Source organism: Quercus suber, unplaced genomic scaffold (genome assembly GCF_002906115.3).
Source record: "Quercus suber isolate HL8 unplaced genomic scaffold, Cork oak 2.0 scaffold_127, whole genome shotgun sequence".
NCBI lineage: Eukaryota > Viridiplantae > Streptophyta > Magnoliopsida > Fagales > Fagaceae > Quercus > Quercus suber.
The window spans coordinates 285,841-311,515 of NW_027069590.1; the positions used below are offsets into that span (position 1 = coordinate 285,841).

General features: G+C 33.4%; 3 protein-coding genes across 4 annotated transcripts; all 3 read right to left on the reverse strand.

The window, feature by feature from the left end:
- Positions 1–2,291: 2,291 nt before the first annotated feature.
- LOC112008518 (F-box/kelch-repeat protein At3g23880) lies at positions 2,292–7,052 on the reverse strand. The gene is made up of 2 exons (XM_024040874.2): positions 5,806–7,052; positions 2,292–2,535 (listed from the first exon to the last, which is right to left on the reverse strand). The coding sequence occupies exons 1-2, from the start codon at positions 6,975–6,977 to the stop codon at positions 2,532–2,534; spliced, it is 1,176 nt and encodes a 391-aa protein (XP_023896642.1). The 5' UTR covers positions 6,978–7,052; the 3' UTR covers positions 2,292–2,531.
- A 2,924-nt stretch (positions 7,053–9,976) lies between these two features.
- On the reverse strand, positions 9,977–13,832 carry LOC112005407 (putative F-box protein At3g47150). The gene is made up of 4 exons (XM_024037683.2): positions 13,251–13,832; positions 13,019–13,133; positions 12,054–12,350; positions 9,977–11,747 (listed from the first exon to the last, which is right to left on the reverse strand). Exons 1-4 carry the CDS (start codon positions 13,830–13,832, stop codon positions 11,542–11,544), a joined length of 1,200 nt encoding a protein of 399 aa, XP_023893451.2. The 3' UTR covers positions 9,977–11,541.
- Positions 13,833–17,548: 3,716 nt separating this feature from the next.
- On the reverse strand, positions 17,549–23,808 carry LOC136068648 (F-box/kelch-repeat protein At3g23880-like). Of its 2 annotated transcripts, XM_065776067.1 has the most exons (3): positions 23,682–23,808; positions 22,569–23,582; positions 17,549–17,811 (listed from the first exon to the last, which is right to left on the reverse strand). In XM_065776067.1, exons 1-2 carry the CDS (start codon positions 23,762–23,764, stop codon positions 22,598–22,600), a joined length of 1,068 nt encoding a protein of 355 aa, XP_065632139.1. In that variant the 5' UTR covers positions 23,765–23,808; the 3' UTR covers positions 17,549–17,811; positions 22,569–22,597. The 2 variants fall into 2 exon arrangements, with proteins under 2 accessions (XP_065632139.1, XP_065632138.1); XM_065776066.1 differs by having other exon boundaries at positions 22,569–23,807.
- Positions 23,809–25,675: the final 1,867 nt, after the last annotated feature.

Here is a 25,675-nt window from a genome sequence, read left to right on the forward strand (position 1 = left end):
AAAAATTGAATAAAATGCTTTCCTTTTAGGTCCAGAATTCCAATTCCTCTAGAAGTTGAATGAAAGAGTCCAAACGATTTGGTTCTTTTTTAGGGTGTGAAGTCCAATTGCCTAAAGAAACCTAAGCTGTGATTGCTTACACTTACATCATCTTCCTTCTAATTTCTATATAATATACCATAAACATAGATCTAATTTTCTCCCTACAGCAAACCGAACCATTTAATAATCAAATAACACTATCCTATATTTGTTTGATTAGTAAAATAAAACTTCTACAGAAAAAAAGGGGTCTCAATTACAATCCTATTCTATACTCATAATTCTATTCCAAAGTCCTCCCTGCAAAACCCTAACACCACTTATGGTCCTTAGAGTTTTCTCCCATTTTTCAGTTTCGACCTTAGAGTTTCAAAATAGTTAAAATTTGTAGAATAATCCAATTTGGTCATTAAAGTTTCACCCATTACTCCATTTTCTTCCTTTATGTATCCTTGTATTTTCCCAACATTAGAATAGAGAACTATACAACAAATTCAAGTTCAGAAAAGTGGACAATCTTATCCTCATTTTTTATTTACTTGAGTAAGGTTTTCGCATGCTAATTGGCACAGGAATCATTCTCTAGAAGAGTTGCACCCTGATTTATATGCCTATTCAGTGAACAAGGATGTTTCATTTAAGTCAATCATGAATGGTCCATTAGATGGGGTGTAATGGAGCTAGAATGTGAGATTTATTAAAAGGCTTTCATGTTTAAAAATTGGAGTCAATGAATTTTCTTTTCAGATCTTCTCTACTCAAATATCCCCAAGAGGTTAGCAACAGATAGGATGAGATGAAAATTCAAGGGGAGTGGTCATTTTGATGTTCGTTCTTAGTATGAGGTTATTTGGGGTAAAATAGAAGAGTCTTTAATGTGTTAAGACCCGAAGAAGGACCTTATTTTTCATTTGTAAAGTAGTATGGGAGGTGTTCTATGCATGCACCTACATAAATGGTGAGACTATGGACCATTTGTTGATCCATTTCATATGTTTTATAGAATGTAGTCTTTAGAGCCTTTTGAGATCCAATGGCTATTACTAGGGAAGGTAGATTAGAGGAATTAGTTCGAAAAACGTCACTCAAATATTTGGAATTTTGACTTGTTATATCTTATGTGGTTATCATAAAAAATAGTTATATATATTTTTTTTTGATAAATAACGGAATTGTATTAATCAAAAGTCCAGGTACACCGGGGGTGTGCATGGATAACAGTTATCAAACACATAAATTACAAAGATCAAACATTTATAAAAAAAAAAAATAGAACAAGGAAAAAGATTAAAGGAAGAACTCCAAATACACCGTAGGACACAATATGGGGTATCACTCCATAAATCAATGCACCAATGCCCACCGAAGGAACCTTGCCAACTCGAAAATAAATCATAGACACCGTGCGGCATAACCCATAGAAGACCAAATAGAGTCCACACCATAGACCATAATTCATAAGCATTAGGACAATGAAGAAGAAGATGATTCATCAATTCCCTTTTCTTTTTATACATACAGGGACGGAGCGAGGATTTTTTGTTTGGGAGGCCAAATTTAGGTACTAATATATTAGTTTCAAGTTAAGATAACTCATTACACACATATGTAAATGCACATACACAAATATAGACATTAATATTTTGATACTAGAGTAGGTCGTAATTTATAAATATATTGTATATAAAATTAACAACTTTCACATGTATATTCGCAAGATAATTTTTTAAAGGAACTTATCATCTTTTAAACTCCAATGAGTATACAAAATTTGTCTAGTTTGATATTAAACATGTATGAAAAACCGAATTAGAAAAAACAAAAACTACCTTGTCTTTATAACTACTAGACCAATTGACAAATTCTATTGGTTTTTAAAAGCATCATTAAATTAACTCAAACATTTGGGGGGCCAACATCTATTTTTGTAGCAAAATATTTAAAGTTTTTAATACTTATACATAATATAAAAATCATTTTTAAAAATTTTGGGAGGGCCACCTTGCTATAGTTCCACCCTTGAATACATATAGCACCAATCTACAACTGCAACATTATACCATAAATTCTTAATAGTCAAAATTCTTATGTTAAGTTGGAATTATTGATGATTTGAACTAAGTTTAATTGGTCTCATGTGTGGGGTCTTACTAGTTGCATTTCCATTTAGACTTTATGGAATCACTTCATTCATGTGCAATTCTTTTGGGTTCTTTGTTTATCATCTTGAACACGAAGTAATCTTGTCGTCTAATAAAATATCTTTGTTTATAAAAAAAAAATTAAAATTATTCTAAAATTTTTTTCTTTTGAGAAGGAAAATTATTCTAAACTTAGAAAGTGCACTTCACATTTTTGTCTAAAATTTAAAATGATCATTTCCCAAAAAAAAAAAAAAAAAAGGCTGACAAAGAGCCATAGGAAAAAAAAAAAAAAAAACTACTGCCACATTACGCGACTGCATCCTTCAGTCCTCCAATGTATTATTGTTATCTGCAACACAAATGACAATCATAAAAAATACTCATCTTCAATTTATAAAATCATTAGCAAAATAAAATTTCTCCTATTACCAACCATATTCTAAAATCACCACTAACAACAATCACATTACCAATACAACAATAATAGACAAGAATTGTGTCACATTACAAACCATATAAACTAAACTATAAGAACCCTTAACCAAGTGCTGTCCAAGGACTGCCAATTCTACGGTACAAAGAATCCAACCAACTAATGATTCCAATCAATTACCCCTTTTTAAATAATTGTATTTGCACTATTTTTATTATTATTATTATTGTAGTAGTAATAAAGATAATCAACAACTTATCAAAAAAAAAAAAAAAAAGATAATCAACAAATAAATACATATAAAACACCAAAATCAAATAAATAATCAATAAACAGTAAAGGCAAATTTCCTTGTATTATCAAACATATTAGAAAATAATCCTGAAATTCATTTCTTTCCCCTGATTATCCATGAAACAGACAGCCAAAGTACAATGATTATATATATATATAGTGAAGTCCAAAACACCAACCAGAAGCAAACAAACTGCAAACCCCATTTTGAAAATTAAACAGAACCACCTCCCCCCAAACTAGCAAATTACACCAGGAAGTGGTGCATACAAACTCTCAGGCAAATATATTACACTCCACCTAGAGGATTAGTCAAAAACCTACTAGCAGCAAACAGCATCTAGCTAGCACAGAAGCTGCAACAATTTGAAAGCAGCATGCAGGGGATACGTGATTCACCAGCCCCACTTTCTATTTGCAAATTGTTCTTTTTTTTTTTTTTTTTTTTTTTTTTTTACCACAAGCACATGACTACTAGCTCAACCACCACCAAATCAGTCACAACCATGCTACAAAAAAAATTGTCTAACACCTAATCTTCGACATATACTTCTGTCAATTATTGGGATCCTTTTAGGCACAAAGCCACCTATTCCTCATTTTATATCCAAAAAAAATTCTTTTTAACCATTTGTTCTTTAGTCAACATAATTTTTGAAAATTTACAAGTGTTCCACAAAAGAATATTCTAGATTCTGTTAGAATTAACTGAGGTGATAACAGAATTGGGGTATTTGCACATTTACGAAACATAAAGGAAGAAATTGGTTGCTTCCAAATAAAAAAGATGGAAGGAAATTCTGAACTACCCCCCCAAAAAAAAATTCAACTCTCTCAAAAACTTAAACGGTTAAGAAATAGTGAATTTAATCATTGAGCCATAATTCTAATAGTTAAGTAGTTTCCAGCATTTTTTTATTAAAAAAATTTATTATATTGCTTTCCTTTTTGGCCCAAAATTCCAATTCCTCTAGAAGTTGAATGAAAGAGTCCAATAGCTTTGGTTCTTTTTGAGGGTGTGATTACCTTGTTTTATTAAGTCCAATTGCCTAAAGAAACCTAAGCTGTGATTGCTTACACTTACATCATCTTCCTTCTAATTTCTATATAATATACCAGAAACATAGATCTAATTTTCTCCCTACAGCAAACTGGGCCATTTAATAATCAAATAATACTATCATATATTTGTTTGATCAGTAAAATAAAACTTCTATAGAAAAAAAGGTCAAAATTACAATCCTATTCTATACTCATAATTCTATTCCAAAGTCCTCTCTGCAAAATCCTAATCAATTTTCCATAGAAAAGCCAAAAAAATTATTGGAGAAGTAATATACAAGGTCCAATTTAACCTCCTTACCCATTAATGTCAATAATCTTTCCACATCAATAAACAACCAAAGTGAATCAATAGACTGTAATCTACTTCATATAATTCAGCTAAACAAAACAATACTTATTTTCTGGGCAAACACCACTTATGGTCCTTAGAGTTTCTCCCATTTTGCAGTTTCGACCTTGGAGTTTCAATATAGTGAAAATTTTGTAAAATAATCAAATTTGTATTTTCCCAACATTAGAATGGAGAACTATACAACAAATTTAAGTTCAGAAAAGTGGACAATCTTATCCTCTTTCTTTGTTCCATGTCAATACCATGAAGCAATTATAAGCCATCATGGTGGTCACATGGCACTTGTAATCCACCTAGACTACTGGTGTACAATTTCTAAACCATTTAGAACCCCCTTTCTTTTTTAAATCATACACATGCCCAACATGAAATGTCAGTGTCCAGATTAGAATGTAGACCTAATTATATAATTCTAAAAATTTAAGGATTCCATTATACTTTAGAAACTCCAGCTAAATAGGAAAAATGAGGCAAAATTTAATGACCAAAAGTGGCTTTTGCTCATTATTTTTTATTTTTTATTTTTACATTTTTAAAACAAACCCTAAGGTTGTCACTAGGGTCACCTCAGATCAATTCAACTCCCACACTCAATACAACATAACACATTTAATCAATAAAAGCCCTAACAAAACACGACTCTACCTACAGTTACATGGTTACAGCAACTTATGTTTGGCCTAATCCTATACTCTATTGACTTTACATTGATGAAAAACAATATGTCAGGTACACAACACAGTATTAGAAGGCAACGGCTGATCACAGCAGAAAAATTTAAGCATGCCTAATGAAATAGAAGTGAAACAAATTTTCATACTGAATATGGATTGGATTTGACGCTTTCAGCATATAGAAAAAGATAATAACATAAGTCTTCATTTGCCTTTACTGTTTCATGCTTGCAAATGACTCATCCTGTCATCAACCAAAACCACAAAATCATATTTAACAATTTTGAACACACTTTAGAGCATCTTCTTCCACCACAATGGGGATTTTGGCCATCATCAGTCCACTATTATTTGGGGGGATATCCCTTCATGTTTAATGTGGACTATTTGGCAAGAAATAGGAATACTTTTGAGGGGACAGAACATACATCATTGTAGTTGAAACTGTTTTTGCTGTGATTGTTGTATGATTGGATGGCTGCCTTGAACAGGCTGTCTTTTTCCTCTTTCAAGGAGTTTGTGGACTTGTGTTATTTTTGTACATTGTGTCTTTTTCTTTTTCTTTTTTTCTCTAAATTGATAAAATTTTGCTACATTACCTATAAAAAAATTTAAAAAATTATGACTACTCTTTTTATCCATTCAAGAAAAATTTAAATCCAAAAGCCATATGTTGAGGTTTGAAACTTAATATTTACTTATAGCAATGCAAAAATATCTAGTATATACCAAGAATAAGATAGAACTGAGAAATGTAAATGCTGAAATTTTGAGTTGAATACTTGAATCGAGCCTTTTTACCTGCACTTCCTCTTATTGCTCACTTTCTTCTTGGAAATAACATCATTTGGTTTGTCAAGTAAGACAAGATTCTCCACATAATTATCAGCATAAGAATAAGAATAGCATGTGCTTCTATAAAACCCCAAATTGTTCACTTGTTGGCTCTCAGGGTCATATGAGAAGAGCATCGAACCATGTAATTGCATTTTCTGCACTAACATATGATCATTCTTCCAGAAACCTAACACTTTCCAATATTGCATATCGAGGTCAATGGTGAACTGTTTAGTCCAAGAATCCACAACACCATACTCTTTCATAACCCAAACAGAACAACTCTTGACACTGCACATATAATACTCGCCCATATGCCGATGCTCATAACATATTAGAGAAAGCAATCCTTTGAATACTGAGGTACCAATACGAGCATCCAATTTGAATTTACCATTTGGCAAGGATATCACGCGGAAAACCTCATCACCTAAATCAAATGACAAAACTACTGAACTCTGGGCTTCGCCCCAATCATTCGCCGGAAAATAAACAGCTCCATTTAAAGAAGCTGCCTGATGGGGCCAATTACTAATAGTAATCTTAGGTGGATACGAATCGCCACCACTAGTTATTCTCCAAGATCCCTCTCTTACAGAGTAAACCTCAACCAGAGGTGGTTTGGCACCTAAGGACCTAATTTTTACTAATTGATATGCAATTCTCACCACCTTATAATCATTGTTCCTCGAATCAAACCCCAACGCTAAATAACAGGGAAAGAGGCCAGTAACGGAAGGGTTGGGAAGGGTAATATATTTTCTAATATAAGGATTCCAAAGAATAAAGCGGTTTTCTTCATAAAGGCAAAACAATCCATTCACGGAACCGACTAATTGAAAATAATCGCATCTACTCCTTAGTGGGAACTCAAGATCTTGAATTTGTTCAGATAAGGAGTCATTATTGTCACTGTCTTCGTGAATTAATTTGTAGCGCTCTACATGGGTTTTGACATCCAAATACCTAACAATTAATTTGTTGGAATCGGAGTGTGATCGAGTGAGACTGGAATCGATGAAGGCAGTAATTAGAGAGTTGCATGATTTGGAAACGCACCTGAATTGAATTAGGGATTTCAAGGGTAGTCTATGGAAAATCTCCAGCAACACTTCGAATGGCAGACACTCAAACATTCCTTATCTTTCTTTCTTTTTTTCGGCTTCACCAATTTCAGAATAGGGAAAATTTTCTATTTGAAGCACTCGTTGTAGGCCTTGTGGTTGTGGGCCTGTGGCAGACAATTAACTTTTACTAACAAATATTATTTTTTTCCCCTTGGAAAAATTAATAAAATCTTATCAAATTAGTTGAAATTTAAAAGGCCCTTTGTCAAAAACAAACTTGAGGCAAAATACATTTTAGTGAATATGAGATTTGCACAGAGATGCAAAATTTAATGGCCACCTAACTTAACTAATAAAATGGACAAAATATTGATATTAAAATTGATTTCAAACATTAGGGCTAATGTACAAAATTGTAAACTTCAAACATCAATGGGAGGGTTAAATTTCAAAATCAGTTAGAGGAATGCATGGGTGTAACCAATGGAGGAGGATTAAGGTAGATTGGGATAACTTTATTCACTTAAGTAAGGTTTTCACACGATAATTGGCATGGAAATCATTCTCTAGAAGAGTTGAACCCAAATTTGTATGCCTATTCAATGAACAATGATGTTTCAATTTATTCAATCATGGATGGTCAATTAGATGGGGTGCAAGGGAGCTGGAATGTAGGATTGATTAAAATGTTTTCATTTTTAGAATTGGTGTCAATGAATTTTCTTTCAGATCTGCTGGACTCAAATATCCCCAAGAGGTTAGCGACCAATAGGATGAAATGAAAATTCAAGGGGGGTGGTCATTTTGATGTTTGTTCTTAGTATGAGATTATTTGGGGTAAAATAGAAGAGTCTTTAGTGTGTTAAAGCCTGAAGAAGGGCTCATTTTTCATTTGGAAAGTAGCATGGGAGGTGTTATATGCATGCACCTATATAAATGGTGAGACTATAGACCATTTGTTGATCCATTTAATATGTTTTATAGTAGGTAGTCTTTAGAGGCTTTTGAGATCCAATGGCTATTATTAGGGAAGGTAGATTGGCGGAATTAGTTCGAAAAACATCCCTCAAATATTTGGAATTTTGACTCGTTAAGTTGGAAAAAAAAAATACATGTATATATATATATATATATATCTTATGTTAAGTTGGAATCATTGATGATTTGATCTAAGTTTTAATTGGTCGCATGTGTGGGGTCCTACTAGTTGCATTTCCATTTAGAATTTATAGAATCGCTTCATTCATGTGCAATTCTTTTGGGTTCTTTGTTTATCATCTTGAACACGAGGTAATCTTTTCTTCTAATAAAACAAAAAATAAAAAAAATAAAAAAATTTAAAATTATTCTAAGAAGAAAGTGTACTTTACATTAGAACATACATCATTGTAGTTGAAACTGTTTTTGCTGTGATTGTTGTATGATTGGATGGCTGCCTTGAACAGGCTGTCTTTTTCGTCTTTCAAGGAGTTTGTGGACTTGGAATGTGAGATTTATTAAAGGTTTTCATGTTTAGAAATTGGTGTCAATGAATTTTCTTTCAGATTTTCTGTAGTCAAATATCCCCAAGAGGCTAGCGACCAATAGGATGAAACGAAAATTCAAGGGGAGTGATCATTTTGATGTTCATTCTTAGTATGAGATTTATTTGGGGTAAAATAAAAAAGTCTTTAGTGTGTTAAAGCCCGAAGAAGGGCTCATTTTTCATTTGGAAAGTCCTATGTATTGTTGTTATCTGCAACACAAATGACAATCATAAAAATTATTAATCTTCAATTTATAAAATCATTAGCTAAAATAAATTTTCTCCTATTAGCAGCCATACTCTAAAATCACCTACTAATAACAATCACATTACCAATACAATAATAATAGACACAACAATTGTGTCACATTACAAACCATATAAACTAAACTACAATGAACTATTACCCAAATGCTGTCCAAGGACTGTCAATTCTGCGGTACAAAGAATCCAACCAACTATGAATTCCAATATTTGTATTTGCAGTCTTTTTTTCTTTTTTAATTTTTTATTACGTAGTAATAATAAAGATAATCAACAAATAAAGATAGATAAAGCACCAAAATCAAATCAATAATCAATAAACAGTAAAGGCAAATTTCCTTGAATTATCAACCATACTAGAAAATTATCCTGAAATTCGTTTCTTTCCCCTGATTATCCATGAAACAAACATAGCCAAAGTACAATGATAATACATACATATACATATATATATATATATATTAAAAAAACAAAAGAAAGATCTACAGTGAAATCCAAAACACCAAACCAGAAGCAAAACAAACTGCAAATCCCATTTTGAAAACTAAACAGAACCACCTCCCCCAAACTAGCAAATTACACGAAGAAAGGGGTGCATACAAACTCTCCAGCAAATATATTACACTCCACCTAGAGGATTAGTCAAATACCTACTAGCGGCAAACAGCATCTAGCTAGCACAGAAGCTGCAACAATTTGAAAGCAGCAAGCAGGGGATACGTGATTCACCAGCCCCACTTTCTATTTGCAAATTATTCTTGTTTTTTTTTAGCACAAGCATATGACTACTAGCTCAACCATCACTAAACCAGTCACAACCATGCTACAAAAAAATTGTCTAACACCTAATCTTCGACATATACTTACAGTCAATTGTTGTGTCAATATTTGTATTTGCAGTCTTTTTTTTTTTTTTTTTTTTAAATTTTTTATTACGTAGTAATAATAAAGATAATCAACAAATAAAGATATATAAAGCACCAAAATCAAATCAATAATCAATAAACAATAAACAGTAAAGGCAAATTTCCTTGAATTATCAACCATACTAGAAAATAATCCTGAAATTCGTTTCTTTCCCCTGATTATCCATGAAACAAACATAGCCAAAGTATAATGATAATACATATATATATATATATATATATTAAAAAAGCGAAAGAAAGATCTACAGTGAAGTCCAAAACACCAAACCAGAAGCAAAACAAACTGCAAACCCCATTTTGAAAACTAAACAGAACCACCTCCCCCAAACTAGCAAATTACACAAAGAAAGGGGTGCATACAAACTCTCCAGCAAATATATTACACTCCACCTAGAGGATTAGTCAAATAACCTACTAGCAGCAAACAACATCTAGCTAGCACAGAAGCTGCAACAATTTGAAAGCTACAAGCAGGGGATATGTGATTCACCAGCCCCAATTTCTATTTGCAAATTATTCTTGTTTTTTTTAGCACAATCACATGACTACTAGCTCAACCATCACCAAACCAGTCACAACCATGCTACAAAAAAATTGTCTAACACCTAATCTTCGACATATACTTATATTCAGTTGTTGTGATCCTTTTAGGCACAAAGGCCCCTATTTTCTATTTTATTTCCAAAAAAAATTCTTTTAACCATTTGTTCTTCAGTCAACATAATTTTTGAAAATTTACAAGTGTTCCTCGGCTTCTAGATATGATATACAGCAGCTGCTATGGCCATTTTCCCCACTCTTGATTGTATACTTCTACCAGTTATGATTGTTCCTCGGCCTCCAGATATGATAACATAGTTCAAGGAAAAATAAAAACATTATCTATAAGATATATACTACATCTCCATCATGTCAGTTCTCTAACATGGTTCAAGGAAACAAAAAAAATATAATCTATAAGATATATACTACATCTCCATCATATCAATAGATTTTTATTTTTTATTATGTAAAAAAAAATTTGTTTACTTGTGTTTGACTTGTTTACGTGTTAGCTGTCCTACCCTTAGTAGTACCTATGGGTTGTGATGTACTCAACACAATTATTGGGGCAATTTATCAAGCATGTTAAGCATGAACAAAGAAGTAGGGACTTTGGCCTTGGCCAACGAATCATATTTAACAAGTTTGAACACTCTTTAGAGCATCTTCTTCCACCACAATGGGGATTTTGGCCATCATCAGTCCACTATTATTTGGGGGGATATCCCTCCATGCTTAATGTGGACCATTTGGCAAGAAATAGGCATACTTTTGAGGGGACAGAACATACATCATTGTAGTTGAAACTGTTTTTGCTGTGATTGTTGTATGATTGGATGGCTGCCTTGAACAGGCTGTCTTTTTCCTCTTTCAAGGAGTTTGTGGACTTGTGTTATATTTGTACATTGTGTCTTTTTTTCTTTTTTCTTTTTTCTATAAATTGATAAAATTTTGCTACATTACCTATAAAAAATTTAAAAAAATTATGACTACTCTTTTTATCCATTCAAGAAAAAATTAAATCCAAAAGCCATATATTGAGGTTTGAAACTTAATATTTACTTATAGCAATGCAAAAATATCTAGTATATACCAAGATTAAGATAGAACTGAGGAATGTAAATGCTGAAATTTTGAGTTGAATACTTGAATTGAGCCTTTTTACCTGCACTTCCTCTTCTTGCTCACTTTCCTCCTTGGAAACTACATCTTTTGGTTTGTCAAGTAAGACAAGGTTCTCCACATAATTATCAGCATAAGGAAAACCTGCGCTTTTACAAAACCCCAAATTCTTCATTTGTTGGCTCTCAGGGTCATATGAAAAGAGCATCAAACCATCTGATTGCATTTTCTGCACTAATACATGATCATTCTTCTAGAAACCTAACACTTCCCAATGTAGCGTATTGAGGTCAATAGTGAACTGTTTAGTCCAAGAATCCACAACACCATACTCTTTCATAACCCAAACAGAACAACACTTGACACTGCACATATAATAATTGCCTGTATGCGGATGCTCATAACATATTAGAGAAAGCAATCCTTTGAACACTGAGGTACCAATTAGGGATGGCAATTTTTATCCATATCCATGAACCTGCCCATTATCCACATTATTTGGAAAAGTCTTAACCCAACCCATTTGAGTATTTGGGTTAAATGGATAAAAACCCATTTGGTTATTTAATTAGATGGGTCTAAATGGATAAATCGACTAAAACCCACTAAACCCATTTAGAATTTAAAATTAAATAACCAACTAAACCCTTCTAAAATCTAAAACTTAAATATACAAATTTTCTCAGTAACCAAACACTCCCAAACACTTTAACTTCTAGATTTCTAAACATTTTCTCAGATAGAGAGAGAGAGAGAGAGAGAGACCAATTCTTTCAAGCCCAGAAATTTTCAAAGAACAAAGAGAAACCCAAGCTTTTTCAAAGTCAGCCATGGACAACGAGAATCGAGCAACGACGTCGTCTTCTTCTTCGTCGAATTCGAGCGCGTTCTCCTTCATATCCAAAGGTTGGCGAGAGGTTCGTGACTCGGCGGATGCGGATATCCAACTCATGCGCCACCAAGCCAACACGTTCAAGAACTTAGCGATGTCGTTGGATCGAGAGCTCGAGAATTTCTTCAACTCAGCTACGACTTCGTTTTCTGTGCCAGCGATTCGATCCCCTTTGGCGGAGATCAATTTCGTGAAGAGGCTCCAGCCGAAGCTTTCAGAGTTCAGGCAGGTGTACTCGTCGCTGGATTTCAGCAAGAAGGTTCTGGAAAAGTGGACTCCGAGGTCGCGGCTTTGGATCAATTTTTCAGCAATAAGGAATGCGATTGTGGCGGAGGTGGAGGATGGGGATGGAGTTGTTGATTTCAATAGGGTTAGGAAGAGTTGTTTGTGAGGATGGAGATGGAGTTGTTGAGTTTCAGAGTTTTGGGTTGAAAGAGACGAAGCAGCACAGAGAAGAAAAACGTCCTCTCTTTTTTTTTCTTTTTTTTCTTTTTTTTTTTTTTTTTTTCTATGGCTTTGTTTGGTTGCTTTTTTTTTTTTTTTTTTTTTTTTTTTTTTTTTTTTTTTTTTTCTATGGCTTTGTTTGGTTGCTGAGAAATGAAATTTTGAGAAGGGAAATTGAAGGGAAAGAACATGAAAAGTGATTTTTGAACTTTTTAATTTTTGTTTTTAAAGTTTTTAACAAGTTATTTATTTATTTGGGTTAAATGGACGGATTACTAATTAAATGGGTTGGACGGGTAATGGATAATTAATTTATATATAAACGGGTTATAAATGGATAAATAGATAATTACACATCCAACCTATTTATGATCCAATCCATTTATGACCTAACCAGCCCATTTGCCACCACTAGTACCAATATGAGCATCCGATTTAAATTTACCATTTGGCAAGGATATCATGCGGAAAACCTCGTCATCTAAATCAAATGACAAAACTACTGAACTCTAGGCTTCACCCCAATCATTCGTCGCAAAATGAACGGCTCCATTTAAAGAAGCTGCTTGATGGGGCCAATTACTAATAGTAATCCTAGGCGGATATGAGTCACCACCACTAGTTACTCTCCAAGATCCCTCGCTAACAGAGTAAACCTTAACCAGAGGTGGTTTGACACCTTCGTACCTAATATTTCTACTTTGATAGGCAATTCTCACCACCTTATAATCATCGGTCCTTAAATCAAACCCAAACGCTAATGTTAGATAACAAGGAAAGAGGCCAGTAACAGAAGGGTTGGGAAGGGTAATAAATTTTCTAATACAAGGATTCCAAAGAATAAAGCAGTTTCCTTCATGAAGGCAAAACAATCCATTCGCGGAACCAACTAGTCGAAAATAGTCCCGACTACTACTCCTTAGTGGGAACTCAAGATCTTGAATTTGTTCAGATGAGGAGTCATTATTGTCATTGTCTTCGTGAATTAATTTGTAGCGCTCTACACGGAGTGCAGCATCCAAATACCTAACAATTAATTTGTTGGAATCGGAGTGTGATTGAGTGAGATTGGAATTGATGAAGGCAGGACTTGTGATTAGAGAGTTCCATGATTTGGAAACACACCTAAATCTGATTAGGGATTTCACGGGTAGTCTATGCAAGATCTCCAGCAACACATCATATGGCAGATACTCCAAGTCCATCATTTCGGATTTTTTTTTTCCGGCTTTACCGAATTTGGAGTGTTGAGAATTTTTGTCAATGTAAAGCACTTGTTGTGGGCCTTGTGACTGACCATTAAATTTTACTAGCAAAAATTACTTTTATTTATTTATTTTGTATAAATAAAAATATATTAAAAAAAAAGTAGTGCTCCGTTTGGTACAGTAGTTTAATAAAATGTTTTCAGTTTTTAAACAATAGTAATCACAGCCTCGTGCGCTGCGCGTAATAATTTTTTTTAGGGTTGTCTTTTTATTATTAATATTTGTCATGTTATTACGCCTCAAGCTGTGTTATATACGTATCACCAATATATAATAGGACTCATGCTGACAGGAGCTTTTACTCATGGAACTATATTTGTTTTATTGGAGATTACTATTTGGAACCAAATGAGGATAATTTCTAGAAGAATTGATTTTTTTTTTGAAATATTAATTCTGCCATACTTGGTTGACTAAGTTTCGATTTTCCAAAAGGTTTTATTATTAATGGATTAAAGACTTTTATTTGATTGTTTTGACACAATATGAATTCCTATATCTGAATTCCCAACCTAAACACAAACGATTTTCCAATGAGCTTTTCTATTTTTATTCAGTAGGTTGAAATTTGCATTCATCTAATAAAATTTTGAATATAATTTAGCATATTCTTGTCAAAGTAGATGAAAAATCATATATGCTAATTGTATGGTCTTACAGTTGCACATTTGTTTGATAGTTCTATTGCTATTGTTTGAAGTAATTTTCTAGCATCCTTATAAAACAAAATAAATACAGCACACAACTTACTATTATTATTATTAGTGTCGTTGTTGTTGTTGCTGCTACTTATGAAACTAATATGAAGTCTTGTTATTTAAAAGCAGACAATCTAATGAACCAAAACTCATGAACCAAAAATCATGGCCATCAATTGATGGTGTCAATTTTACACAAAAGTATTATAAAGCCTGAGTTATGGTATTTGTCTATAAACAAAAATGTATAAATAAAACATCAAACACTTGATAAGCAAATCACCATATGACCTCATTGTTTAAACTATAAAGATTGAAAATTCAAACAATATATTAAGAAAGTGCATTAATTGCTAACAAAAATAAAGTGACACTAGTCTTTTGCATTTGCATTTATATTTGTTTGGCATTTGCCTATTCCCATAGCATAGGGCCAATTCTTGGAGGCTCATAAAAAACACCCATATCAATATTACAATATGCATTACATGTCACTAAAACTATCAATGTTCATATTTTTATTTTCATAAAAAAAAATGTGCATTTTTTAATGGTATAACTTAAAAGGAGAATCTTTCTCCAAAAAAAAAAAAAAATTAAAAATTAAAAAGGAGAAAGGAAAACAATTAAATTTGATAAAAGAGTACTTGTATTAATGTTTAAGACAAATTCATATATTGTAATCCTCATCTACTTTGGTAAAAGAATGGTAGTCCTAATGGAGAGAGGCAAAGACAAAAACTCTTACAATCTTGAGTACTGTTCAACGTGGATTTAAAGGGTAATTTGCAATTTGTGCTCCACTTCAACCTTTATCAATTTGAATACTTAAGAGGCTGGAGATATAAAGTGATTTTATACAGCAAAGCTTATGACTTCTCAACTTACATTGCACGGAGAAATTAATTGGCTTTATCAACGTTATTGTTTTCTCTGCTCAATTTGTTTTTTCATATGCTGAATTATCTTTTAGACAACAGGTTTAAGCTCAACTATGAAAGTGCAATTTTTTTGTTATCCGAGCATGTCCATGTAACTATTTTCCCTTTTTCCCTCATCTTTTAACTGATCCCATCGCTTTTAAAAATATTTAATATATTTATTTCGCATTCATGTGAAAGTGTTGACAATTGATTGCATCCCATTACTTTTATAACATTTAATATATTTATTTCACATATATGTGAAAGTGTTGACTGTTGGTCTCTATGAGTGAGGGAGGGTGAGAGAGTAGGAGGTGTTACCGCGTAAGGTAAGGTGAAAATTGTCGAGGCATTAAAGAGAGCTTTTATTTATTTTGGTTATAGTGTAGAAGGCATTAAAGAGTAAGACTAATAGAAGAAAGAATATATATATATATATATATAATGGGTAGACTAAACAGTTGTATCTTACATGGGGAAATAAATAAAGGGGAAAAAAATGAAATGAGCTTATTCTCCATGTAATTATTTTTTTCTATTTGCAAGGCATGTGAATACAGTTTCCTACAATATAAAAGAAAAAAAAATTATTTTTTTGTTAAGTTTATTGAAAACTAAATATATTATTGGTGTAACGTTATTGAAAAAAAATTAGAGGACCTGGTCATCTGACTCCCATTCCAAGGATATTATTTGCTTGATTTTCCTTCTTTTTTCAAGTGGTATTTCCTCCTTGAATTGTAGAAGAATTCCTTCAATTCGAGTATTTTCCACATTTCATTCATGATAGAAGATTAAAATTAAAACATAGTTAACAATGATTAGATATGTAGGTTGTAATTGTACTAAATTAATGTATTAGGATTATTTTTTAAAAATAATCTATTAGAGTAGATCAACAATCAAAAAAAAAAAAAAAACTTAAAATACAAAATTAAATTGCATCAACCAAAAGTAGAGTTCTAAAGAATACAAAAATTTATCAACCTAAAGTAGAGATGTAAGAAAAAAAAAAAAAGAAAGATAAACCGAGAGAGAAAGAGAGAGAGTGAGAAACTTTGTTTTTGTAATGGAAAACTATGCAAAGAATGGAAGAGAGAATGACAAATTTATAGTAAAATAGTGTAAATAGGAAGAGACAAAGTAAGGGAAAGATGAAGAGTGATATTAAAATAGAGGATAGTGAGGAGATGAAAAGGTATGGGAAGGAGAAAGTACAAATATTTAAAAAATGAGTAAATATTAAAAAGAAATAAAAAAAAATTATAAGGAAATAGGGTAATGACGTGGACGCTAATGTAGCTCAACTAGAGTGTAGCAACAATAAATACTACGCTTCAGCTTGTAGGTATATATAGATATAGATTACATGCATTTTCACACTTTTTCACCCATAATTATTTTCAAAAAATACAAACAACGTTACTAGAACAACGTTACCAAACGGCCCCTAGATTAGGATAACTTTATACACTCAAGTAAGATTTCCACATGATAATTGGCACATGAATCATTCTATAGAAGAATTGCACCTTGATTTATATGCATATTCAATGAACAAAAATGTTTCAATCATCAATAATGGATAGTCAATTAGATGGAGTGAAGTGAAGTTAGAATGTGAAATTTATTATAAGTTAGATGGAGTGATGTTTAGAAATTAGAGTCAATGAAAATTTTTTTAGATCTTCTCTACTCAAATATTCCCAAGAGGTTAGCAACCGATAGGATGAGATAGAGGGTAGTCTTTAGAGCCTTTTGGGATCTAATGGCTATTACGAGGGAAGGTAGATTGAAAGAATTAATTTGATAAGCACCCCTTAAATATTTGAAATTAGGTCTCGGTATGTCTTATGTGGCTATCATTAGAAACAATTATATGTTTTACTATACATAAAAAAAAAATATTTTCTAATCTTAAGTTGGGATCATTGATGATTTGAACTAATTTTAATTGGTCTCTTGTGTGGCGTCTTACTAGTTGCATTCCCATTTTGATTTTATAGAATCACTTCATTCATGTTGGGTTACTGCGTTTATCATCATGAACACGAAGTAATCTTGTCTTTTAATAAAATATCTTTGTTTATAAAAAAATTAAAAAAAGTTAAAATTAAAATTAAAACTATCCTAGACTGAGAAAGACACTCAACATTTTTGTCTAAAATTTAAATGATCCTTTCCAAAAAAAGGAGGCTTGAAAAAGATCCATAGGCCAAAAAACAAATCTGGACAAAAAGGAAAAAGCTGCTGCCACATTATGCGAATGCATCCTTCAGTCCTATGTATTGTTGTTATCTGCAACACAAATGACAATCATAAAAAATATTAATCTTCAATTTATAAAATCATTTGCAAAAAAAAAAAAAAAAAATCCTATTACCAACCATACACTAAAATCACCTACTAACAACAATCACATTACCAATACAACAATAACAGACAAGAATTGTGTCATATTACAAACAATATAAAATAAACTATAACGAACCCTTAACCAAGTGCAGTACAAGGACTGCCAATTCTACGGTACAAAGAAGCCAACCAGCTAAGGAATTCCAATCAATTCCCACTTTTTAAATATTTGCACTTGCAGTCTTTGTTTTTGTTTTGGTTTTTTTTTTTTTTTTTTTTTTTTTTTTTTTAATTTTAATTTTAATTTTTATTTTTATTGGTCGTAATAATAAAGATAATCAACAAATAAATAAATATAAAACACCAAAATCAAATCAATAAACAGTAAAGGCAAATTTCCTTGTATTATCAACCATACTAGAAAATAATCCTGAAATTCATTTCTTTCCCCCACTTATCCATGAAACAAACATAGCCAAAGTACAATGATAATATATGTATGTATATATATATATATATAGTTCTTTATGAATAAAAGTGTATTAAAAAAAACAAAAGAAAGATCTACTGTGAAGTCCAAAACACCAAACCAGCAACAAACAAACTGCAAACCCCATTTTGAAAACTAAACAGAACTAAATCCCCCAAACTAGAAAATTACACCAAGAAAGGGGTGCATACCAACTCTCCAGCAAATATATTACACTCCACCTAGAGGATTAGTCAAATAACCTACTAGCAGCAAACAGCATCTACGCACAAGACCAGAACAGCAAACTAGAACAGAAGCTGCAACATTTTGATACCAGCAAGCAAGGGATAAGTGATTCACCAGCCCCACTTTCTATTTGCAAAATATTCTTGTTTTATTTTTTTTTAATCACTAGCCCATGATTACTAGCTCAACCATCACCAAACCAGTCAATCATGCTACAAAAAAATTGTCTAACAAGTAATCTTTCACATTTACTTCTGTCAATTGTTGTGATCCTTTTTTCTTTTGGCTAGGTAATAAAAGTTTTATTGATAGCAAAAATGCAATGTGTTTACAATTGTAAACACACAACAAAGAAAGAATACAAACAAATCAAATAGCAGATCTAAGAGATAAGGAAATCAGACAAGGAAATACAATGCGTGAGGCCCCAAATACAAGACCACTCAAACAAAGTCCTAGCTAGCAATGTTTGTAACAGTTCAATAGGTCTCTCAATGTCCTCAAAAGTTCAGGCATTGTGTTCTTTCCATACTAACCACATAAGACATGCTGGTACCATATTCCAAACATTTGAAGAATAATTCTCCAAACAATTCCTCCAAGCGAAAAGAAGAGAGAACTGTATACTGCATCACCCATTGAACCCCAAGCTTAAGGAAAACCACACTCCAAAAAGCATGAGCAAACTTACAATGGAGTAAAAGGTGATCCACAGTTTCCACATCACACCAACAAAGACAACACCAATTAACAAGAGACAAGTTCTTCTTAACAAGGTTATATATGGTAAGAATCTCATCCCTAGCAGCAGTCCAAAAAAAGAAAGACACCCTTTAAGGTATCTTAATACACCAAATGCTTAGCCAAGGGAAAGAAACAAAAGGGGATTTTAATAAAGAACTATAAAAGGAGCGCACATCAAAATACCACTACGATTCAAGTACTAAATCAGAACATCATCACCCTCCCCCCTTGGTATTCTGGTAGAAAGATGCTAGAAAAAAAAGTAAAATCTCCCCGTTTCCTAGTCATTAAATGCATGACAAAAAAGTAAGTTTCAACTCCTACCACCCCTATATGGTGCATAAAAATTCAAATAAAAAATCAAAGCTTCTTGAGCCACAGCATGGACAAATAGTTTGGATATAACTCTTTCAAAGAAGTAGGACTGCTCCAAGGGTCATGCCAGAATCGAATGCGACTACCCTCTCCTGCTGAATACACCACATGACTAAAGAAACTATCTACATCTTTTCTAATTCTCTTCCTCTACAACCCACAAGCACGTATCCCTTTGACAACTCTAGTGCACCAACCTCCACTACCCTCTCCATCTTTGATGGCAATAACCTGACGCCATAAATGGGTAACTTCCTACCCAGAGCGCCATAGCCACTTCCCAAGCAAAGCTTGGTTAAAAAGCCCAATCCTTAGAATCCCCAAACCACTTGCCTCCATAGGCCAAACAACCTTATCCCAAGCAACAAGCAAATATTTAAAAACTTCATCAGATCTCCCCCAAAGGAAATTCCTCTAAATCCTCTCTAATTTGTCCGCTACATGTTGTGGAATGGTAAACAAAGAAAGATAATAAGTTGGAAGGTTTGACAAAGTGCTCTTCAATAAAGTAAGTCTAACCCCCTTTTGATAAAAATAATCACTTCCAATTTGGAAGCCTTTTCTCCTTCCTTTCTATAATAGGGTTCCAAATCAAAGCATCCTTGAAATGAACCCCAAGAGGCATTCCCAAGTAAGACATGGGCAAACAACCAACCTTACAACATAAAACGCAAGCCAAAGCATCCAAGTTCCCAACCTCACCCACTGGCATAATCTCAATCTTACCAACATTCACTTCCAAGCCTATAATAGCTTCAAAGAATATCAACACCATCTGAATATAATAATTGTTCCCTGGAAGCATCATAAAAAAGAATAACAAAAAAGAATAGTTTCATCAGCAGACAAAAGATGAGAAATATGCAAACCACCATTATGACTAGCTTTGAAACCCCTAAGAAAATCTCCCTTCTTTGTCCTCTTCAATAGCCTACTCAACACCTCCATCACCAACAAGAACAATAATGGAGACAAAGGATCCCTTTGACAGAGACTACAAGAGCTACCAAAAAAACCAGCTAGGGACCTATTAATATGCACTGAGAAATGTATTGTAGAGATGCACCCCTTCATCCATCTCCCCCACTCCTCCCCAAAACCCATCCTCTTAATAAGGTAAAACAAGGCATTCCAATTTACATCATCAAAAGCCTTCTCAATATCTAACTTAACAATAACACCCAGATACCACTCTTCAATTTACTATCCAAGCATTCATTTACTATGAGAACAGAGTCAAGAATTTGTGTTCCCCCAACAAAAGAGTTATGTGAGTTGGAAATAAGTTTATCCAACACACATTGAAGTCTATGAGCCAACACCTTAGACAAAAGTTTGTACAAACTACCCACAAGGCTAATTGGACGATAATTTTTAATGCTAACAGCATTGATCTCTTAGGAATCAAACACAGAAAAGTAGAATTAAGAGACTTCTCAAAGAAACATTGTCTATGAAAGTCCACAAAGAAAGCCAAAACATCCCTCTCAATCACACACCAACACTTTTGAAAGAATGCAATGGTAAAAGCCATTAGGACCAAGAGCTTTATCACCCTTAGCCTCCCGAAGAGCTGCAATGATCCCCTCCCTTTCAAACTCCCTTTCAAGAGAAAATTGATCAGAATCATCCAACCTTGCAAATTCTAATCCATCAACAATGGGCCGCCAAGATTTAGGTTCCTGATATAAATTCTTATAAAAACCCACCACTTGATCCTGAATATCTAACTCATCCCCATACATAGTGCCCTCAACCTCCACACCTTTCAGAGTATTAGCTCGTCTATTTGAATTGGCAAGCCTATGAAAGAACCCGGTATTATTGTCCCCCTCTTTTAAGAATAGGGCCTTTGATTTCTGCCTCCAAGAAATCTCCTCCATGGCAGCTAAAGTCTCAATATCTGCCTTGATCTCAGATCTTCTAGTTTTGTCTACTAGAGACAAAAATTGTAACCCATCTCTCAAATCTAGCTCCAAGAGCTCAGCCAACAAACATTTTTTTTTTCCTAAAAGACAAATCACCAAAAACATGTTTATCCAAAGCTTCAAAATATGTTGTGATTCTTTTAGGCACAAAGGCCCCTATTCTCCATTTTATTTCCAAAAAAAAAAATTCTTTACCATTTGTTCTTCCGTAAACATAATTTTTGAAAATTTACAAGTGTTCCTCGGCCTCCAGATATGATATACAGCAGCTGCTATGGCCATTTTCCCCACTCTTGATTGTATACTTCTACCTGTTAAATTTTCCCCACAATCAATTACTGCTTCACAGTGATCACGCACCTGGCCATAAACATTCCCACACTACTTGCTGCCACATCCTGCTTGAAAAGGAACATTCAAAGAAAATATGATCCCTGGATCCACACTTGTTTCTGCAGAATCCACACAACAAATTTCCTTGCCAGGCCCACTTAACTAATCTATTAAAAGTGGAAAGCCTATCCTGAATAGCCAACCAAAAAATAAATGCATGTTTTGGCATCATTGTAGTTGAAACTGTTTTTGCTGTGATTGTTGTATGATTGGATGGCTGCCTTGAACAGGCTGTCTTTTTCCTCTTTCAAGGAGTTTGTGGACTTGTGTTATATTTGTACATTGTGTCTTTTTTTCTTTTTTCTTTTTTCTCTAAATTGATAAAATTTTGCTACATTACCTATAAAAAATTTTAAAAAATTATGACTAATCTTTTTATCCATTCAAGAAAAAATTAAATCCAAAAGCCATATATTGAGGTTTGAAACTTAATATTTACTTATAGCAATGCAAAAATATCTAGTATATACCAAGAATAAGATAGAACTGAGGAATGTAAATGCTGAAATTTTGAGTTGAATACTTGAATGAAGCCTTTTTACCTGCACTTCCTCTTCTTGCTCACTTTCCTCTAGGAAACTACACCATTTGGTTTGTCAAGTAAGACAAGGTTCTCCACATATTCATCAGCATAAGAACAACATGTGCTTTTACAAAACCCCAAATTCTTCACTTGTCGGCTCTCAGGGTCATATAAAGAGATCATCAAACCATCTGATTGCATTTTCTGCACTAATACATGATCATTCTTCCAGAAACCTAACACTTCCCAGTGTATCATATTGAGTTCAATAGTGAACTGTTTAGTCCAAGAATCCACAATTCCGTACTCTTTCATCACCCAAATAGAACAACTATATTGCTCACCCATATGCCGACTTTCATAACATATTAGAGAAAGCAATCCTTTGAATTCTGAGGTAAGAATATGAATATCCAATCCAAATTTACCATTTGGCAAGGATATCACGCGGAAAACCTCATCACCCAAATCAAATGACAAAACTATTGAACTTGCATCTCCCCAATCACTTGCCACAAAACCCGCATCTCCCCAATCAATCGCCGCAAAATAAACAGCTCCATTTAAATTAGCTCCTTGTGGGTGCCAATTTCTAATAGCAATCCTGGGCGGATATGAGTCACCAGCACTAGTTACTCTCCAAGATCCCTCGCTAACAGAGTAAACCTCAACCAGAGGTGGTTTGGCACCTTCGTACCCAATATCTACAGATTGATAGGCAATTTTCACCACCTTATAATCAATGGTCTTCGAATCAAACCCAAACGCTAGGTAACAAGGAAAGAGGCCAGTAACGGAAGGGTTGGGAAGGATAATATATTTTCTAATACAAGGATTCCAAAGAATAAAACGGTTTTCATCATAAAGACAAAACAATCCATTCGCGGAACCGACTAATTGAAAATGGCTAAGAAGACGACTCCTTAATGGTAACTTAAGGTCTTGAATTTGTTCAGATGAGGAGGAGTCATTATTGTCATTGTCTTCGTGAATTAATTTGTAGCGCTCTACTTGGGGTTTGACATCCAAATACCTAACAATTATTTTGTTGGAATCGGAATGTGATCGAGTGAGATTGGAATTGATGAAGACAGGACTTGTGATTAGAGAGTTCCATGATTTGGAAACGCACCTGAATCGGATTAGGGATTTCACGGGCAGTCCATGCAGGATATCCGGCAACACATCGTATGGCAGATACTCCAGGTCCAACATTCTGTATTTTTTTTTTTTAGGCTTTACCAAATTCGGCGTCCTGGGAATTTTTCTATTTAAAGCACTTGCGTGGGCCTTGTGATAGACAATCAAGTTATATTAACAAAAATTACTTTTTGTACTTTGCATAAAAATATATTTTCTCCGTCCCAGTTTGTTTATTGTCTATCCCATTTTAAAATGTCTCAAAATATTGTCCTATTTTTAAAAATAAAAGTTATTAATTTACTAATATTCTTATTATAACCCTACTTTATTTCAAAAATATTAAAAAAGAAAACTAACAAATATTTAAAAAATCAATCTAATTGAGGCACTATTTTAGTTACCTCATTAATAATAACTTTTTTTTTTAAAAAAAAAAAGCTAATAAATTTATTTAAGGGTGGTTTTGTAAACTTATATATTTTTATGAGGCAGACAAGACAATAAATAATGTTTCCTTAAAAAGTTTGACTTTTCAAATAGAACAAACAAATTGAAACGGATGAAATATATACTAGGAAAAAAAAAATAGATTGGGATAACTTTATTCACTAGAGTTAGCAGTGCCAGCTCCAGGAATTTTTCTCAGGGTATTTTTTAAGAAGTTCGTTTGAAATATTAATAAAATTATTAATTATTGTTATTTAGTTTTTTCATTAATTTTTTGTCTTTTATAAATTATAATTTGTTATATTGTTGTTTCATTAATTATAAAATTATTAATTTTCGTTTAGCCTAACATAATTTAATTTGTTTGTCTTTTATAATGTATTGGTTAATTAAATTATTAATTATTGTTTATTAGTTGCTTCATTATTATTTTTTTACTAACTGATGGTGTTACCAAAAAAACCAACTGCTAAACTCGTCCATATAGCTCGTCCACAGGAAAGCAACCCTATTTGTTGTAAGCTCGTCCATCCGTCTGTCTAGATGGACGAGCTCATCCTAGGATTCACTCGTCCATCAAACTAGCAAGATGGACGAGGGTCTTGAAAATCTCCTCTACACTCCGCTTGTCTATTAGAATGTAACCATTCCTCCTTTGAAAACGGGTATAATCAATGGAACCCAAATGAAGTAACCTCCAAAGCAGTTATGGGAGTTACCTCAAAATCTTCTGAATTACACAATGCTTGGAGAAATAACTGCCTTAGAAGACATTATATAAAGGCTCTTCTGTTGAAACGCAAGAGGTAACTCATAAATTTTACATCAAAAAATTCTTTTCGTTCCTGAGAATTGAGAATTCACTGACTTCACCATCGGAGGATTTTGGCCGGCCTCCACCGATCTCCTCTGACTTGTTGTTTCTTTTCTTCAGGATTTGGCTTGTAGATCATTACGTCCAGAAATTTTAGCTTACTGATTCATTGGATTCATCAGTTAGCGCCGTCTGTAGGGAAGAAGATAGAATTTTTTACGTTTGAGTTTCATCGTTGAATTCTGTAATCTCTTTCTTCGACAAAGGGCTGAAATGGTCCGAACAAGATCGAGGGCTACCAGTCCAGGCCCTCAATAGAGTAGAGATGCCTCCAGCAACCCTCATCATGACCGTCAATCGGCGCCTGCAATGCAACCTTCATCAGTTCAACACATGCAGTCTATGGCTGCAGCCATGGCGGAATTAACTCGCCAGAACCAGGAATTGAAAAGGGAAATTAACCTTAGAGGGCAATGTCAGGAGGTCTATGGAGAGGAGCATGGTCAGAACCAAGCAGATGGAAGAAATATGGAGTCAGAAAGCCGATCGAGGGGTAATGCACCAAGAAGAGTGCCACACTTAGAAAGGGAGATGGATCAAATGAGGAAAGTTATGGTTGAGATGAGGGAAAACATGAGAAGAACAAATCCTGTAGAGGATCTGGTTCACTGAACAAACTCCCCCTTCACAGCCCCTATCAATGGTCATCCTTTACCTCTGAA

Bases quoted from the DNA above. Each gene is read 5' to 3' on its own strand.
- LOC112008518 (XM_024040874.2), bottom strand. From the start codon at position 6,977: ATGTTTGAGTGTCTGCCATTCGAAGTGTTGCTGGAGATTTTCCATAGA.
- LOC112005407 (XM_024037683.2), bottom strand. From the start codon at position 13,832: ATGATGGACTTGGAGTATCTGCCATATGATGTGTTGCTGGAGATCTTG. The intron at 13,134-13,250 runs GTAACTAGTGGT...GGTGAAGCCTAG, and splicing joins TTAGCGAGGGATCTTGGAGA to AGTTCAGTAGTTTTGTCATT. The intron at 11,748-12,053 runs GTCTCTCTCTCT...GATATGGATAAA, and splicing joins TTCTGGGCTTGAAAGAATTG to AATTGCCATCCCTAATTGGT.
- LOC136068648 (XM_065776066.1), bottom strand. From the start codon at position 23,764: ATGTTGGACCTGGAGTATCTGCCATACGATGTGTTGCCGGATATCCTG.